The 16204-nt window shown below is 42.6% G+C and overlaps 1 protein-coding gene across 1 annotated transcript in view; it reads left to right on the top strand.

Moving 5' to 3' along the window:
- The window catches only part of ADAMTS2 (ADAM metallopeptidase with thrombospondin type 1 motif 2), a 188052-nt gene that overhangs the window by 163776 nt on the left and 8072 nt on the right, over nt 1-16204 (top strand). Inside the window, exons 13-21 of the mRNA XM_067304888.1 lie at nt 3348-3481; nt 4327-4450; nt 5050-5130; nt 6578-6741; nt 7900-8059; nt 8766-8898; nt 11750-11957; nt 13245-13374; nt 14354-14443. Of these exons, the coding sequence (XP_067160989.1) occupies nt 3348-3481; nt 4327-4450; nt 5050-5130; nt 6578-6741; nt 7900-8059; nt 8766-8898; nt 11750-11957; nt 13245-13374; nt 14354-14443 (1224 nt within the window). The remainder of the gene's footprint in view (nt 1-3347; nt 3482-4326; nt 4451-5049; nt 5131-6577; nt 6742-7899; nt 8060-8765; nt 8899-11749; nt 11958-13244; nt 13375-14353; nt 14444-16204) is intronic.

The raw sequence follows: 16204 nt of genomic DNA, 5'->3' as shown, positions 1-16204 counted from the left end.
CTGAGTTGTTGGGAGATGTCTGCGTCCTGCGAGTTGCCAGGCTGGGATGAGTGCCTTTGAGCATGTTTAGCAGTGATCTGGGAAAGGGAGCAAACAGGGAGGTGACAAAATTTGCTCTGAATACAAAATTATTCAGAGTAATAATAATAATAAAAAGGCCCAACCAGACAAGGATAAGCAGGAGGGTATAGATAGACTAGGACTTTTCAGCTTGGAAAAGTAATGATTTAGATTAAAAAGAGAGTTACAGAAATGAGAGTAGCATGAAACTGAATAGGGAACAATTTATTCACTGGTTTTCATAACACAAGCTTGGGAACATTAAATAACATTTTCAGGTGGCAGATTTAAAACAAATAAAAGGAAGTACTTTTCGACATAGCATATAATTAAACTGGAATTCATTGCCACAGGATATTTTAGATGCCAGAAGCTTAAAAAGTGATTTAGAGAAATTCTTGAAAGGTCTATAATCCATTCAGAGCTATTAAACACCAATATATAACCATGACTTAGGAAGTCCTTGAGTTGCATTTTACGAGAAATTTAGAGAATATAGTAGGGAAAGTAGCACAGTGTTTGTTCTGTTTTACATCCTTCTGCAAGCACTGTCGGGCACATCCTGTTACAGACAGGATATTGGGTTGGACGGGTGTTGGGTCTCAACCAGCACGGTCATTCTGATGTTCTGGACATCTTAGCAGAAAGCAAATTAGAACAGAATGCTTAGAACAAAAATGCTTATTTTATTCTTAACTTCTCTGCTTTAACTGTCAACAAAAGTGCAGCTAATGGATTTGGGACATGAAGACTACTGCCATTGCCATTGCCATGTTGTGTTGCAAAAGTGCCGAGGAGAGCTTTTGACAAACAAAAGGACAGATGGCAATGATCTTGGATGACAAGCAGTGGGACTGCTCATCATTGTTAAATCTAACCGCTTAATTTGAGCGATGGGTCCTCCAGGACAGTATTGGCATGGAAAAGGGCAGGTAGCAGGTACCTGGGTACTGAGCTGTCCTCGGCCAGGCTCAGTTCTCGGGGAGGCGAAAGTTCACTTTGGGTGAATCGTGTTGCATTCCAGTGAGAGGACACTCTGCCAGAAGTCAATGGCAAATTCCTTATAATTAATTTGTCTGAATTTTTTCCTACACAGTTCTCAGGGTTGCCTTATTCTTTTCATTGTGTCTTGTGCAATCTGAGACTTTCAGAGGAGCAGCTTCATGGCTTCATTTCATGAAATAGCTTTCCTGGCCCAAGGAGAGGGGAAGAACACTGTGACCCACAGGCCTTTGCTTCTGGTTTAGCATTTGGAAATAGTCTGCTGCAAAGACCGCTGAAACGAATCAGATATTTTTCTATCAGCTTCAATGGCTTTTGGGTCACATATCAACTCACTGATGTCTGATCACTGGACACTGCTGGTTTTCCATGTAACTATGGTATAAACCACAGCCACCCTTGTGCGAGTTACATTTACCTATGTGGCATTATTAAAAGGAGCAGCTTTTGTGTGATGACAGGGCCAGAGGGAGGTTTATACTAAAAGTATAATATATTTAAAGATGCCTTTTGTAAAGATAAGGCACATCAATGACTTACTTTGTGCGGATAATACAGTACTGACTCAAAAGTGACATAAATCCATATAGTTGACATGCAGCTCAGCTGCGCACATCTTTGTCAGTCTTTGGTGCGCCTCTGACATTGTGCCTGTGCTGGGAATGGGGAAGGGAGCGTTTCATCCCGTGCCCGGAGAGGTGCCGCGGACCCGAGGTGCAGCCTGGCGTGTGCTCTCGCAGCTTCTGCTGGGCTCTCAGCCCTGTGCCGCGTGTCTGCCACGGCAGCGTGGAGGGTGACGTTGGCTGTTGGCTGCCGTCCTCCGAAAAAGGAGGAGGAAGTGGACAAGGGAGCGGGGAAGGGACAGGCAGATTGCTCACTTCCATGCTCCCTGCCCCCCTGCTGTGCCAGGCCCCAGGGAATAGAAAGAAAATCATTCTTTGCAGTTAACAGGATCCAGTTTAATGGAAATTGCAAGTTTACTGTTCTCGGGGAGCAATGAGAAGGGAACTGTCTCTCTAAAATAAAGCCCTTGTACAGAGGGGTCTTGTGCATAATCTAATGTTTTTAGTATATACATATCTGAGATTGCAGATACAAGTCTGAGATTATTGTGATCTTAATATTTCTCTATTAAGAATCTGCACAAGAAAAGTAAGGTACCTGCTTTAATGGTCCAGACACTACATTTTTAGCATGACATATCTGCATTGTTCAGCAGCAGGAACAAAGGTCTCTGATGTACCAATACCCAGTGGCCATGAAGACATCAGCAGCAATAACGAGGAGTTTATTAAAAGAGGGCAGAAGCCATGGAACTGTATGGAATGAAGAATGCAAAGGGCCTGTGAAGATTTATTTTAATTAACCTGCTAAAATGGAAAGATCTTTTTTTTTCAAATGGTGGGAAAAATGCCCGAAATTTTAATCATGTTAAAATAGCAGGATCTTTATTTGTTCTATCTAACAGAAAGGCCATCTGCTGTTCACTGACAAGAAAGCATAGTGAATCTAATTATGGGACTGGAGAAAGCAAGAGATGTGGGTAAAGCAGAATACAGTGGTGGAATATAATTTTGTGCATCAAGTAATTAGTCCCTTCAGCTTTGTTATTTGTTCTTTGCTCCTTGGAACAGGTTAGGAGAAAGAGGTACATTTGTCTGGCTGTTTGTACGTGTGTTAGCAGTAAAAAATAGTTTTTTTCTGAGTCTCTTTGACATCTCATCTTTTTTATTGATTTAAGCCATCATAAATACAAGTACAACAGTGAGGGAGAATTACTTTCTTATTTAGGAGGAAATGATGTGGGCCAGTTGTCTCTGAAGACTTTTTCAAAGCCAGTTTCACTTACAATGTAGAACAGCTGCTTTTATTTGCAAAATTATTGTTACTTTTTCAGATTTAAGTAGAGTGTGGGAGAAATTGATGCAGAAACCTCCATCTCCCAGAGGCAGTCGAGTTTCAGGCTGCCAAAACCTCAACCAGATTACATAATCCAGCGTGGGATTAAGTGGGGGCCCCAAAGGGAGTAAACAATCTGCTATTCGCCAGGACTGTCTCCTAATGATGACCCTTGGGTCCTTTCTGCTTCAGCGGTTTCCAGATGATCACATAACCTTTGAAAGGGGATAATCATCGATGATTTAGTGGGTACTGTGTTATGCTCTGTGATGTCTGAAAGAAAGAAGAGAGAGTTGATATTGTTTCCATTTAAAGTGCTGTTCGCAGAGTCAGCAAATAAACTGTAAGAGCTGAGCACACAGAATTTGGGTCATTTTATTTTCCAGCTAAAGAAAGGTGTCACCTGTATTGTGAATCCAAAGAAACGGGTGATATCGTGTACATGAAAAGGATGGTACATGATGGGACTCGCTGCTCCTACAAAGACCCTTACAGCATCTGCGTGCGGGGAGACTGCTTGGTAAGCGTCATAAATTTTGGTGGCTTGTTAGTATTGTGGAAACAATTAAAATGGTAGCTGGAGTGTTTCTCTCCAAGAATGAATATTTAAGTAAGTATAATAACACTCTGGGCATTCTGAGATTTCATTAGGATTATTGTCACAATATTATGCGTGATGTTCGCAGTTGCTCTCACATTGCATGTGACTCAATTCCAACAGCATCTACCTACACAAGTAATTCTTAATGCAATATTTTAAGATGAACTATTACCATTAGCTTTCAGTGGAAGCTTTTCCTACATAAGGTTTAGAGGGGGTGGAACATACAATGAAATATGAACGTGCAGCAGCTTTCAAGGAAAGTGGTGTTAAGATATGGCCGATGTGCATTCTCTCCATATTTGATCAAGCTATTTTTAAAAAATCAATGACAGCTCCTCTAAGCTGGGATCTACCGCAGGTCATCTTTCAACAGAATTAGAGGCTCTGATTCAGCAAAGCACTTGTGAAGGTTCTTAACCTCTCACAGATGCTCTGATTCTCCTGGAATTTAAGCATCTGCTTTAAGATAAGCTCAGGCTTAAGAGCTTTTCCTTAACACTGCTGCTTTCCTTCAGTATGAGGACCACTTTGAAGCATAATATCAAAACACAATCACCTAATCGACAGTTATTAAAGGAACTGGAAATAAAAGTATTAAAATCTGTTTAGATGCTGCTCTTCCAGGAAAATGCTACAATTTGGGGGTTTTGTCTTGGGTTTTTTGCTAACTCAGAAATCTGGGTTTTAATATCTGAAGTAAAGGCTCATTTGAGTTGAAGCTTGGATAAGTAAGAATGACTGTTTTTTTCTTTTGTGCACAGAAAGTTGGGTGTGATAGGGTCATAGGTTCCACAAAGCAGGAAGATAAATGTGGTGTTTGTGGAGGAGATAATTCCCACTGCAAAGTGGTGAAAGGAACGTTTTCAAGAGTTCCAAAGAAACAAGGTCAGTGCATTCAGTGTGCTTTGTCCTGGAGAATTCAGGGTATTTTGTTTGATCTCTTCTGATGTCTTCGTTTTCATGAAAAGTATCCAAAAGTATCATGAAAATAATTTCCAGCATTGCTAATTCTAATAAACTCCCTGGACTTTACTTCAAGACATGGCTAGAGTCTGAAAATATGAAAGTAAGACTTTTGCCCAGTAATCAAGTTTGTCTGCTGAAATCAGGGCTTGCATGCGCATAGAGGAGGGCTCGCAGTGGTCCTGGTGGGGGACTGTGCACTGATTTGGGTGGCTGAGGTCGCTGAGCTGCTCCGTCCGAGTCACTGGAATGCTGCAAGAATATTTCGTTGTCACTCGGGGTCAGACCCGAGCTTGCATGGTCTCTATGGGGGTCTGCGGTGTGGCACTCGAAGCACTTAGTAATGAGCCATTTTAGTCTGAAACTAAGTCAGACATGGATGAGAACGATGCTAGATTAGGATCAGCTTGCTTTCATATACTCTGGTTTTAGAAAATGAAATCTATTTAAAAGCCTAAGACAGACTCTTCCTGTTTGTGGCATACTAACCAGTTACTGTCTTTTTAAATACTGCAATAAAGGGCACATTAAGATGTTTGAAATTCCTGTTGGTGCAAGACACTTACTTATACAGGAGACAGACGCTACCAGCCATAATCTCGGTAAGTATGTGACAAGTAGGAAAAAAAATTCAGTCGGAATATTTTTTTGGCTGTTTATTTTTGTCTCCGGAGCCTCGCAATGTGTTTGCGCATTTGTTTACCCATTATCCTCCCATGCCACATCCCTCCTTTCAGCGTGTTAAATTAGGAAACTTGCTGGGCAATTTGATTTCCCCGTGCTGTATTCCTCGGGGTCATAGCAAGAAGATCCCTGGATTGGCACGTGCACGTGCGAAAGCTGCTGGAAGAGGTGCTGAATTACACTGCGGGGTGCAACGCCGTTTGCGTTACGCTCCCGGGCGTCTCTCGCAAGGCGCTTCCCGTACTCGGTCGTCTCCCAGCTACGTGCAAGCGACGGTGGGAGCGTTGACGCCGTTGCAGATTCTGCCCCATTGCTGATCATATTGAAGCGAGGCTGCCCAGTCCGTCACGCGGCTCGGAAAGTAATTGAAACCCACTCCTCGCCGTGCCGCTTAATCAACGAGAAGCGGTGTCTACGAGGCCGTTAGTACGGGGAGCGGATTCACAGCAAACGGCCCGCGAATCCAATCGCGAGCCGTTCAGACGTCCCGTCAGCGGGCGCTTCCCTGTTGCCGTTCAGTGCAGCCTTCCCGTATCGATCGGGAGAGCGAGCGGCGCTCCCGTGCAGACGAGGTTCGTTTTTGGTGTGGGGTAAGCGATACGCAGGGCTCCAAGTGGGTGCTGAGGGCAGTGGGGTGCTCAGCAAGCCCCTAGAGAGAGCAGGGGGTTAAAACCTGGGGGGGGGGAAAATAATAACCGGTCCCTGCCTCTTCTCGCGTCGAGGGCAAATTTCCATCTCAGGAGAAAACTGAGTCGTACTCCAAAGGCGGCTGAAGTGTCTCCTAGCGCAGGATGGGACATCAGTTACGGTGGAAGCGGCGGGTCGCGCCGGGTGTGTAATGGCACGGCTCTGCAAAGCAGCAGCGGTTTCAGTAGGGCTGTGGCAGCGTTTCCCCGAGCTGAGGAACGAACGCGGTTTGCAGCCCCTCTCCGTCTCCCCGGCGGGACCCGACGTGGCTCGCCCCAGTAGCCCCTCTCTCGCCGGAGCCCCCCAAGCCACCGCGGGGCCTCCAGCCGCCTCTCAGCTCGCGTTGGAGTCGGCCAGGGGATTTGGAAGTCATTAGCTGGGAGCTGATGGAGAGACATGGTCGCCCGATGCGCCCAGGCCTCATTTCTGTGCCGAGACAGGCTATGAAAAAGGGGGGGGGGGGGGGGGAACACGATTGATGCCTGTGGAGCCAAGCCAGAAAGCGCTAGCGGGTCAGTGCAGCACCTGGAAGAGCTCTTCCGACGCGGTGAGGGGGCAGAGGGAAGAGGCACGCTGCTGGGTTCGGCCCCCTCTGCCTTCTGCCCTGGGACAGGAACAGAGCAAAGCTTGGGATGAGAAGCGAACCTCTCCTATTCCCATTTCTTATGTCGTTTCTAGCAATTAAAAACCGTGAAACAGGAAAACTCATTTTAAGCGAAGACAACTACGTGCCGGACTCTAAAGTTTTCATTGACATGGGCGTGGAGTGGGAATATCGGAATGACGACGATAGAGAAACCGTGCAGACCATGGGACCTTTGCGTAATGGCATAGTTATTCTGGTAAGTCAAATGAACTCCATCTTCCGAGGAACACAGAGTCATAATGTGCTATAATGTATTTTAGATTCCTCTTGTGAATTGCAAGAAGACATCTGCTTCGGTTATAGGACAATAGAAGATGTATTTTAACTCCTTTCTCCTGATTCTTTGCTGTGTACAAGGACTGTTACAACTCAGGGTTGTGGGCTGAGCACCGACTTTCCTGCTCTTTTTCTGCAGATGACCTAGCAAGTGGTCACTGTGTAAGGACTCTGCAACCTACTTATCCCATCCGAGATGTGAGCGTTAGTAAAAAGGAGTCAAAATGGTTCCTATCAGATAGATTTAATAACTCCTCCTCCCTCCCATGTTTTTAAAATGTATCCTGCAAAGTCAGATACCAGATCCTTGTGCTCCCAGGCTCATGCTGTTAGGGCACAGCCAGTTACAGAGTTCAAAAATCTTTCCAACTGTGTTAATTTTTCATTGCTAACAACAAATTAGACAAGAACAAGTAGGGCTGGAATGATTGAGAATCCCTCTGAAAGCAGCTTTAATCTGTTGATCTACAGCAGATGAGAATCAAAGCAGGAATAAAAATGATGTTTTCAAAGGACTGATATCTTACGATTTATGGCACTGAGTTATGTTTTCTTGCATGTGTCTTACTGCAGTGTGATCACGAAACCTCTTTCTGAATAGTTTATATCTTAAGTAACAAGTTTCATAGAATTACCAGGATTATCATAAGAATATTTGTGTTTTACCAGAAATAAAAGACGTTCTCTTCACCTCTTTCAGTTAATCTGAACATTTGAATTTGCTTTTTCTTTTAGTGGAACTAACCATTATCAATTTAGTATAACATTTCCTTCCTTTATGATGGGATATGGAAAAAATTTAGTATTGTGAAGTCAGTCCAATGCTGGCAAGAAAAATCAGTCTAAATCAACAACAGTCTTTCTTAATATGCAGTTTAGAAACTCTGTGTCACAAGGCTAGAGATACTGTTTCAGCAGGGAAAAAAAAATGTGTTGAGTGCAGCTAAAAGGTTTAAACCCCTCCGGGGATTTTTTTTTTTTATCTGAGCCATGATGATTGCTGTTTCAAGTCATCTCACATAACTTCTGATATCAGTCTTTCAAATCTTTTTTTCCCTATGTCTGTTTTGCTTTCTAGGTGATTCCTCATGGGGGTGCCAAGATATCTTTGACTTACAAGTACATGATCCACGAGGATTCCTTGAATGTGGATAACAATAATGTTTTGGAAGAGGACTCAGTATCGTATGAATGGGCTCTGAAAAAATGGTCCCAGTGTTCAAAGCCTTGCGGAGGAGGTAAAAACAGAAGAGCAATGCATTTAAAACTGATTAAGGGAAAACTGAAAAAGTGAACATCATGTACCACAAAACATTAGCGAGACCAGGAGTGTAGGAAGGTTTTATGTAAGTTAAAAAAAAAAAGATAAGTAAATAACATGTGGTGTTAAAAATCTGACAAATGGCTCTTTGGGCAGATCTGGTATGGCATTTTTCTGATTAATGTTTATGAAACTGAAAAGTTGTACAAATGTGCAAGATTTGGACAAGGGCCTCTGAACTACAACAGTGTCACCGTCAAGGCCCACCTGGGGTGGGCCCTTACTGCATCTTTTGCAACCTGCGATATGGACCTTGCTGCGTGAAAAAACCCTGCCTGTTTTGGGGGCCGCTTGCATACCCTGATGCGCCTTGCCGCTGTTCCCCAGAATGACGTGCAGGCTTTAGCCCCCTTAATGCGACCGGGCAGATTCACAGAACATTTTCGAAATCCTAGCAGTTGCTGCTGCTTTGATTATAGCCTGTAGTGAAAAATAAGGGGATGAGCAACTCTGGGTGCTGAATCCCCATGGATAAGCGTCCGTTCAGTGCCGTTTACAAGTCTTTGTGTAGGGTGTTCACCCGCAGCTCCAGCTGCGACCTTCAGCAGTGCATGTGCAGTTTGAAACCTGAGTCCTGTGTAAGACCCGTCTGGCCTGAAAATAAGGGGAGTTTCTTTCTTCAGGCTATCAATTCACAAAATACGGCTGCCGGAGGAAGGCAGACCACAAGATGGTTCATCGGAGCTACTGCGAGCTGATCCAAAAGCCGAAGCCCATTCGCAGAGTGTGCAACCTTCAGGAGTGCTCCCAGCCCATGTAAGCATTACTGCCGCCAGCTTTGCTCTCAGGCAGCTGCGATCAGCGTTACCCACTAGCACTTGTCAGCTGAAAGAAGGTGACTTAAGCTTAATCTCTGCTTTTGCACCTTGATGCATGGCTGCTGCCTGAATTTAGGGCTCTTAAGTACCTCTGTACATCATTAGTAACGTGAGGATGTGTTGCTACTAGTTACATTCTGCTTTTAGAAATACTATTCCAGGGACTGCTGGTTCCTATTACTTCTGACATAAGTTGGATTAGAAAAGAAGTGCTGTCTTGATCCAAGCATTTGTGTTCAGCCCATCTTGAGGTAATAAAAAATAGACATAAATTCAATTTATACCAGTCGATTTTACACAGTGTGAATTAACCACGTAAGAACAAATTTATGGAGTGCTCCATAAGAAAACCAGTGTCATACGTCCTGTCAAATCCAAATCCTCCTAGAATTCACAGCATGTTTTTGGAGATGTAAACACTGGGAAAAATATCTGGCCTGTTGGATTTCTCTGGCTGTCCTCGTACAGCGTGCTAAGCCGATGGTACCTGCATCTTTGATATACATAGTAAGTTATGGACATTTTTATTCATTTTACAGGTGCTTTTTTGACTGGCGGCAGATTAACCCTGTCACATGTAGGACTCACCTATTCCCCTGTTGCTGCTGCAACAAGAAAGGAATAGACTGAGCTCAGCTTTTCTCTCTGGGGACCAAGTCTAGATTCCAGGAAGCAAAGCAAATAAGTAGAACATACCACACAATATTTCCTAACTCCCTTTCAAAAAAGATTTGAAAGAGAGAAAAGTCAAGAAACACTGCCCCATAAACTTGGCCTGGGTCAGGGTTTAACATTTATTTATTGGCACCAAAGTAATGACTTAACAATCATATCTCAGCCTGTCTGGAAAGGACTGTATTCTTCTTTCAGCTACGAATATAATTGGACCCAGGTACCACAAAGACTCAATAGGATCCTAAATTGTGCTTGTATTCCTGATTTTTTTTGGTTGTCTCTGTTTCCACCGAATGTCATCTGAGCATTTTGCCCTTGTTCATAGGAGAGGCAATTGTTTTAGGGATTTCCTGAAGCTTTGCAACACCCAGAACAACACTAATATGCTGCTTCTTCACTGTTAATGGAAAAAACCCTACCTTTGGCTCAGAGATTGCCTTAGAACCCATGGCTTTGGGCTGCTCTGCTCTCGCCTTCCTCCGCAGCTGTGTAATTTCAGTAGGTTGCAAAGACAGAGTTGTATGAAATTGCCACTCTACTTTTTGCTTAACTTGGGAGTTTAGTGCATTTTCTTGTGCCTATGCTATTTCTTGAATATATCTAGAAACTGGATTTCTATGAGTACTTTAGGAGAATCACTACAAACTCAGGGTATTTCTTCAGACTGTATATTTTTTTGTTTAAATTTAGCCCATGAGTTCTGTTTACATTAAACAATACTTCCCTCTTGCAGGTATCTGCACTCTGTAAATATTTATAGACTGCTGTATATCTCCACTTGATTATAGCCAAGCTTTCAGTAGTCTTCATAAATTTCCTCTTGTCCCTGCCTGTCCTTGCAGCTGTAATTCTCAAGGTAGTTTTGATGATCAGGGAAGTTTTCATCTATGTCACATTATAAACCATAGGTAAGATTTTCCAGGGTCCAAATTGATTTACGCATTAAGAGCTCATATCTTCTGTTTTTCATTGAAACTTTGCCTCCCACAAAACCAAATCTTGATGATGCTGAGGACCCTCATTCACCTGAGCTCAGCACAGACAGCCCCGGCGGCGTAGCTGGGTGTTTGCTGGTGCTTTGCGTGTCTAGGGATCCAGTCCATGGATTACATGCGTAATATTAAAGTTGAAGAAATATTCTACCAGATGCCGTTATGGCAAGAAAAAGCCCCTGTCAAGTTGGATCTAGTGTCAGCACTAACATGATATTTTAAAATGGTGAATCAGTCCTTCGACCAAAACGTTAGTCCTACAAGGCTGAAAATTCACATTGTGCGTATTCAAAGCACTCACTGCTCTGGGTGTTTTTAATGCTTCCTTCCTCTTCCTTTCCAAAGATCTGCAACACCATTCTATGTTAAGAATTAATCATTTTTAAATTTGTGCTTGGAAAAATGCATTTTGAGTGACAGAAAGACAAAAATAATGTGATGTTAAATGTTATGTAAGTGTGCAGCAACACACATTCCTTTCAGTTCCAACAAACAGAATTAATGCATCTGCAAACTTAGTGAAGGAGACCATTTATAATTAGTCTGAGAATATGTAGGCTTCCTCTATATAACAAAGCAAAATTTCCTCTTATATGAGTTTTTTTTTAAGTACTTTACAGCCCAAACTGCCATAACATTAAATAAAAGGTGATGGATTTCAATTAGTAAATGGATCTAATACGGTTTTCTGTTAAATAGTTTTGATTGTGGTATAAAAAAATTATAAATCAATCCTAATTATAGTAGTCAGATGTGCTAGCAGGGCATCTAAGAACCTCATGGCATTGTCCTTCGAGAGTGGAGGGTGCTGTTTGGGTACATGTATGTAACAACTTAGGAGAACAAATCTTTGGAGATATTAATTGAAAAACAAGTCAGTATAAAGTTCTGGGTCTTACTGTTGATTTTCAATGACACGGTTAATTAGTCTCCTTAGAACGGCTTAGCTGTTTTCATTTCTTCTTCTTTTCTGAGCTCAGAACAAATATCGCCACCCTACTAAACTTGCTGTTTAAGAGTTACAGTTCAATGGACAGTGTGAGCTCATCTAATTCAGGGGAGAGAGAATTTTACTTAACAAATTTACTTAACCCACCAAATATTCTCTTTTCACTAACCCAGCTGGGTTACAGGAGAATGGGAGCCTTGCAGCAAGACTTGCGGGAAGACAGGATACCAGGTGCGATCTGTCCGATGTATCCAGCCCCTACACGATAACACAAATCGGTCTGTTCACACCAAGTACTGCAACAACGATCGTCCGGAGGGCCGGAGGCCTTGCAACCGGGAGCTTTGTCCAGCGCAGTGGAGATTAGGACCCTGGTCACAGGTCAGTCACCTTCCAGAGGCTTCAAGCAAATAATGTCTTATAAAGCAGGAAAGAAGATCTAGGAGAGTTTGTTCTGTGCTGTCTATTCAAATGCATTGCCTTGATAAACTAATTCCCAAAGAGAGGGTGTAGTGTTTCCACTAGTACTTATTCCGCAGAAAGTGAGTTAGACAGAGAGGTGATGCTAGTGAAACACCCAATAAAGCCAGCCTGCAGTGATGCGGGATGATCCAGATCCCACGAGCCAGCTCTGTCCAAATATGTTTGTCAGCTACAGGAAAGCTGACCTCTACCTGCTCTTTATCCTGCTCAAAGTCTTTTAGCTGTTGGCATAAGCTGAGGGAAAGGCAATTAACTCTTCTGTCACTGTTTTATTTTCTTTCAATTAAAGAAATCTTCAGATACTGCAAATAAAGTTAGGCACCAACACCCATGGAAATGAAAGGTGTGAGCATCTTTGACCTAAAAGCCCTCAGCAGATGTAACTGCTGAGTCTCATATGGTGCTGACCATAAGCCAAAGGAGTTTCTCACTTAGTTTCCTAAGGAAACACCAGACACCTAGTCATGGAGCAACTTCTCTTCCACCTTTTTTGTTTACCGTTAGTTGGGCAAAACAGGATTCAGTGGTTCTCGTTGTGTCAGGAGCTGGGCATTTTAACCTTTTCATCCCTGGCTGTTGGACTAACTCACTGTGTGAGCAAGAAATATAATGACACTGTGCACAGACTTTTTCTTGCTGAAGTACTTAAGAGAGCAATAGGAAGCTCCATATATTCATATGTACAATGCTTTGCAGTCATCTAATGGCAGGAAATGTGAGTAGAATATTGCAACATTAAATTATTTTGATACATGGGATCTTTCCAGTTCGTCTCAGCATTTCTCCATGAAACTGTTTAAAAAAACAATGGCTGTATTTGTGGATGCAATATTTCATTTTAGAACTGTGCCATGCAAATAAGAGTAATCAATTTTCATCCTCACTGGATTTAACAGATATCACAAGCAATGCAGTCCCAGGTGCACACTGAATAGATGCTTCACATTTACGGTTGTTTCTATATGGTCAGAGCATAAGCTTTTTTGGGGAGTGTTTCACAGATCCTTGTATACTACTTCAACTGTTGGTGCTCCCTCCTGACTGGATACTGTATGTACTGGAGTGGTTCAAATAATATAATATGTAAGCTCAAATTAAGTGCAGTGGGTTCAAATTTAAAAATAATTTCTCAACCATAGTTTGCAAAGGGTGCCTCGGGGTGTAACTGGTGCATGTCCTTTCCAGTGCTCTGTCAGCTGCGGCAACGGCACGCAGGATCGCCAGGTTCTGTGCCGGACCAGGGACAATGCTGCCGGCTTTTGTAAAGAAGATAAACCAGAGACCGTAAGGATTTGCAGACTACCTCCGTGTCCCAGTAAGCGCTCAACTATTCCAGCGTATATTACTCACTTTGAAAATATTATGTTGATGGCTTTTATCTGAAAGCCTTCACTGAACTTATGCTCATGCAGGAAGCTTGCCTGGGTTGCCAGTTCAGCTTGGGCTAGGTTTCAAGCAGACTTTCAAAATGTAGCGCTGTTGCGCGGCCGCTGGGCTCCCTGGGCCCGTGGTTGTTTCGTACTCGCGATGGGAAGCAGCGCTTGCTGCAGGCTGATGACAGTGTCCCCGGGTGGGAGGCATTGCCCGAGTCCAGCCTTGCGCCTCTGAGAAATGCCAGGCTTGGCAAGAGGAGGCAACTGGGTTGTGGCTAGTCAAGGGCATCGTGGGCAAAGTGACCTCTTTGCTTCAGCCACCCCCAGTGACATTCCTGGTCTTCTCCTCCATTCTGTCAAGCACAAGTTATCTTCAGGGGTTACTTAACTCCATGCTTTAAGCTATAATAAGTTTGTTCCTACTTAATCTGGGACACCAATGCCTTTGTCCTTCTTAGCCTTTCTGCTGTTTGCAAATGATACTCATGAGATCATTTTACAAACTCCTGTTGTTAAGTGATTCATTTATTCCTGATGTATTTGTCAGTATGGCTTTTGATTCTTAAATAATTAGAACCTAGCTGTCAATTATGGTCTCCAATACAAAAGTTTAAAAAGAAACAGTGCAACTAAACGTAGGCTGGATGCTTCTCAGGACATATTTAACATTGCTTGTGGGAAGTACTGCTGGAAAACCGGCCTTCATGCAGCCCTTGGTGTTGGCTGTCAAGTATAGGACACAAATTGTAGCATACTGCCCCCCTTTTCCCCCCAGACCTCCTACACAGCTGGGTTATAATCCTTCCCAGGGCTCCTTTAGCATCTAAGGCCACTCATTCTGTTAGTTTATCCTCTTCTAACAGGCATCTGCTTAATGCTAATGTATATTGTGTTATATCTTTTTTTTCCCCTCTATTCAAGGAAACGTTTCTGATCCTTCAAAGAAAACCTACATGATACAATGGCTGTCGAGACCTGATCCAGACTACCCCATCCAGAAAATATCTTCAAGTAAAAGACCCATTTATAACTCTGCCTTTGCCCTTAAATGCATGCCACATCGAATGTGGACTTTGCCTTTTGCTCTTCTCCTCTCTCTATGCGGAAAATTCCCTTGACTTTGCCAAGTTTAAATCTTGGGCTGAATCTTTTTTTCACACCGGCCTTGGTGCTCGGTGTCTTTCTTCTCTGGAGCTTGTGTAGCACTGGTGGTGGAGGTCTTGAAGTGTTGGATGTGTGAAGCTGGATCTCCACAGTATGTTGCAGTCCTCTGAGAGGGAGCTGGGATCAGTTTGCTTGTTGCTTGGTGGTGGTGAAAAAAGGCTCTTACTGGTTCATGATGTTCAGTTTGATAGCAAAACTGAGAACTTATTGTGAATGTGATCACATCACAATAATGACACCTTGTAGTGCTAAAGTTCTCCTTTATCTAAAGGCCCTAAATCTCATAACTCTCTAGTTTCAGTTTCCTGACAGGGTAGTCTGTTGAATGAGAGAATTTATTCATTCCATTTTCCTTTGCGGTGCTGTTGCTTTGCTCACCCTTGCTGCTCATTTTTATTGCTGACCTTAATGTTTGTGTTTGCAAGCTGTGGAGGGCTCGCTGACACCAGGAGCTCCGTTCCTGTTGGTACTTTAAGTGCTGCTACTACGCTGTCCGCTCTTGCCAAACTCCTGTTGGTGTTTTGAAATATTTTTCCTTGTGAAAAGCTGCATTCGTTTTTCCCTTCACACAATTTTTGCCAGTTTTGCGTACTTTTCCTATAGAAACGAGAGCAAAGCAGAACAGACATGTCCATGCTGACGGTTGTGTGGTGGCGTTTTTGTTAACTTGGTTGAGGCAATATGACATTTTCATTGACTACGATGTCTCCAGCTGCTCAACAAGAGCTATTTATACTCATTGCATCTTTGGTCTTTTTTCACCATGGGCATGTCTGACTTGCCTGGTATGGTTGTGTGTGTGTGTGCGTGTGTGCGCGTGTGTGCGTGCTCTATAGATGTGTCAACTGGCAAACATAACAGTGTGAACAACGACAGAATTACCTCAATTTTTATTGCTTTTTTTGCTTAGAAGAAAAATTTTAGAAAAATGCCTTAATGTTGAAATGTAAATGGCATTAATTTATCAGATCCAGCTTTAAATATAAACAGTACACTGGTACCTTGAGTTAATCTTCATATGGAGTGTTTTTACTTGAATGATAGCTATTAGAAGGCAGTAAATTTAATTCAAGGTTAATTTGCACAGTGCATATCCATATCTTCATAAAGACGAGATTGTTACCTGACTTACTGACCTTTAACTGGCATTGCTGCTTCACCTTACGTGTTTGTGTTGAAGATTTGGAGGTCACAAATCATAAAACTGTTTGTGACATTCAGTAATCGTAGAAGCATATCAATTTTTAAACAGCAGTCTTGGAGCAAATTACTACCTTATTGCATTGATCATATTCTTTAGAAAGGTGGCATTTTTGAATCTTTGGATCTTCAACAGTGTAGCACTTCAAACTTGTCATTATCATGTGATCACATATTTAAATTTTGCTGTTAATATGATAATTTCTTGAAACGTTAACAATTTACATGACAAGGTGAAAAAGCAAAGACACGTATCTGGCACTGAATACTGTTATGTAAAATAATCGGTGTTTAACTGTATAAATATATTCATGACTGTTATCTTTAAATAGACAAATGTTTAGTGATGTTTCAAAAGATGGGTGGCTATAGAGAATGGTGCAATAAGGTATCTGGGCATTGTGCACT

Source organism: Apteryx mantelli, chromosome 14 (genome assembly GCF_036417845.1).
Source record: "Apteryx mantelli isolate bAptMan1 chromosome 14, bAptMan1.hap1, whole genome shotgun sequence".
In the NCBI taxonomy this organism is placed as follows: Eukaryota; Metazoa; Chordata; class Aves; order Apterygiformes; family Apterygidae; genus Apteryx; species Apteryx mantelli.
The sequence above is the reverse complement of the archived record's forward strand: the minus strand, read 5'-3'. Positions and strand labels throughout refer to the sequence as shown.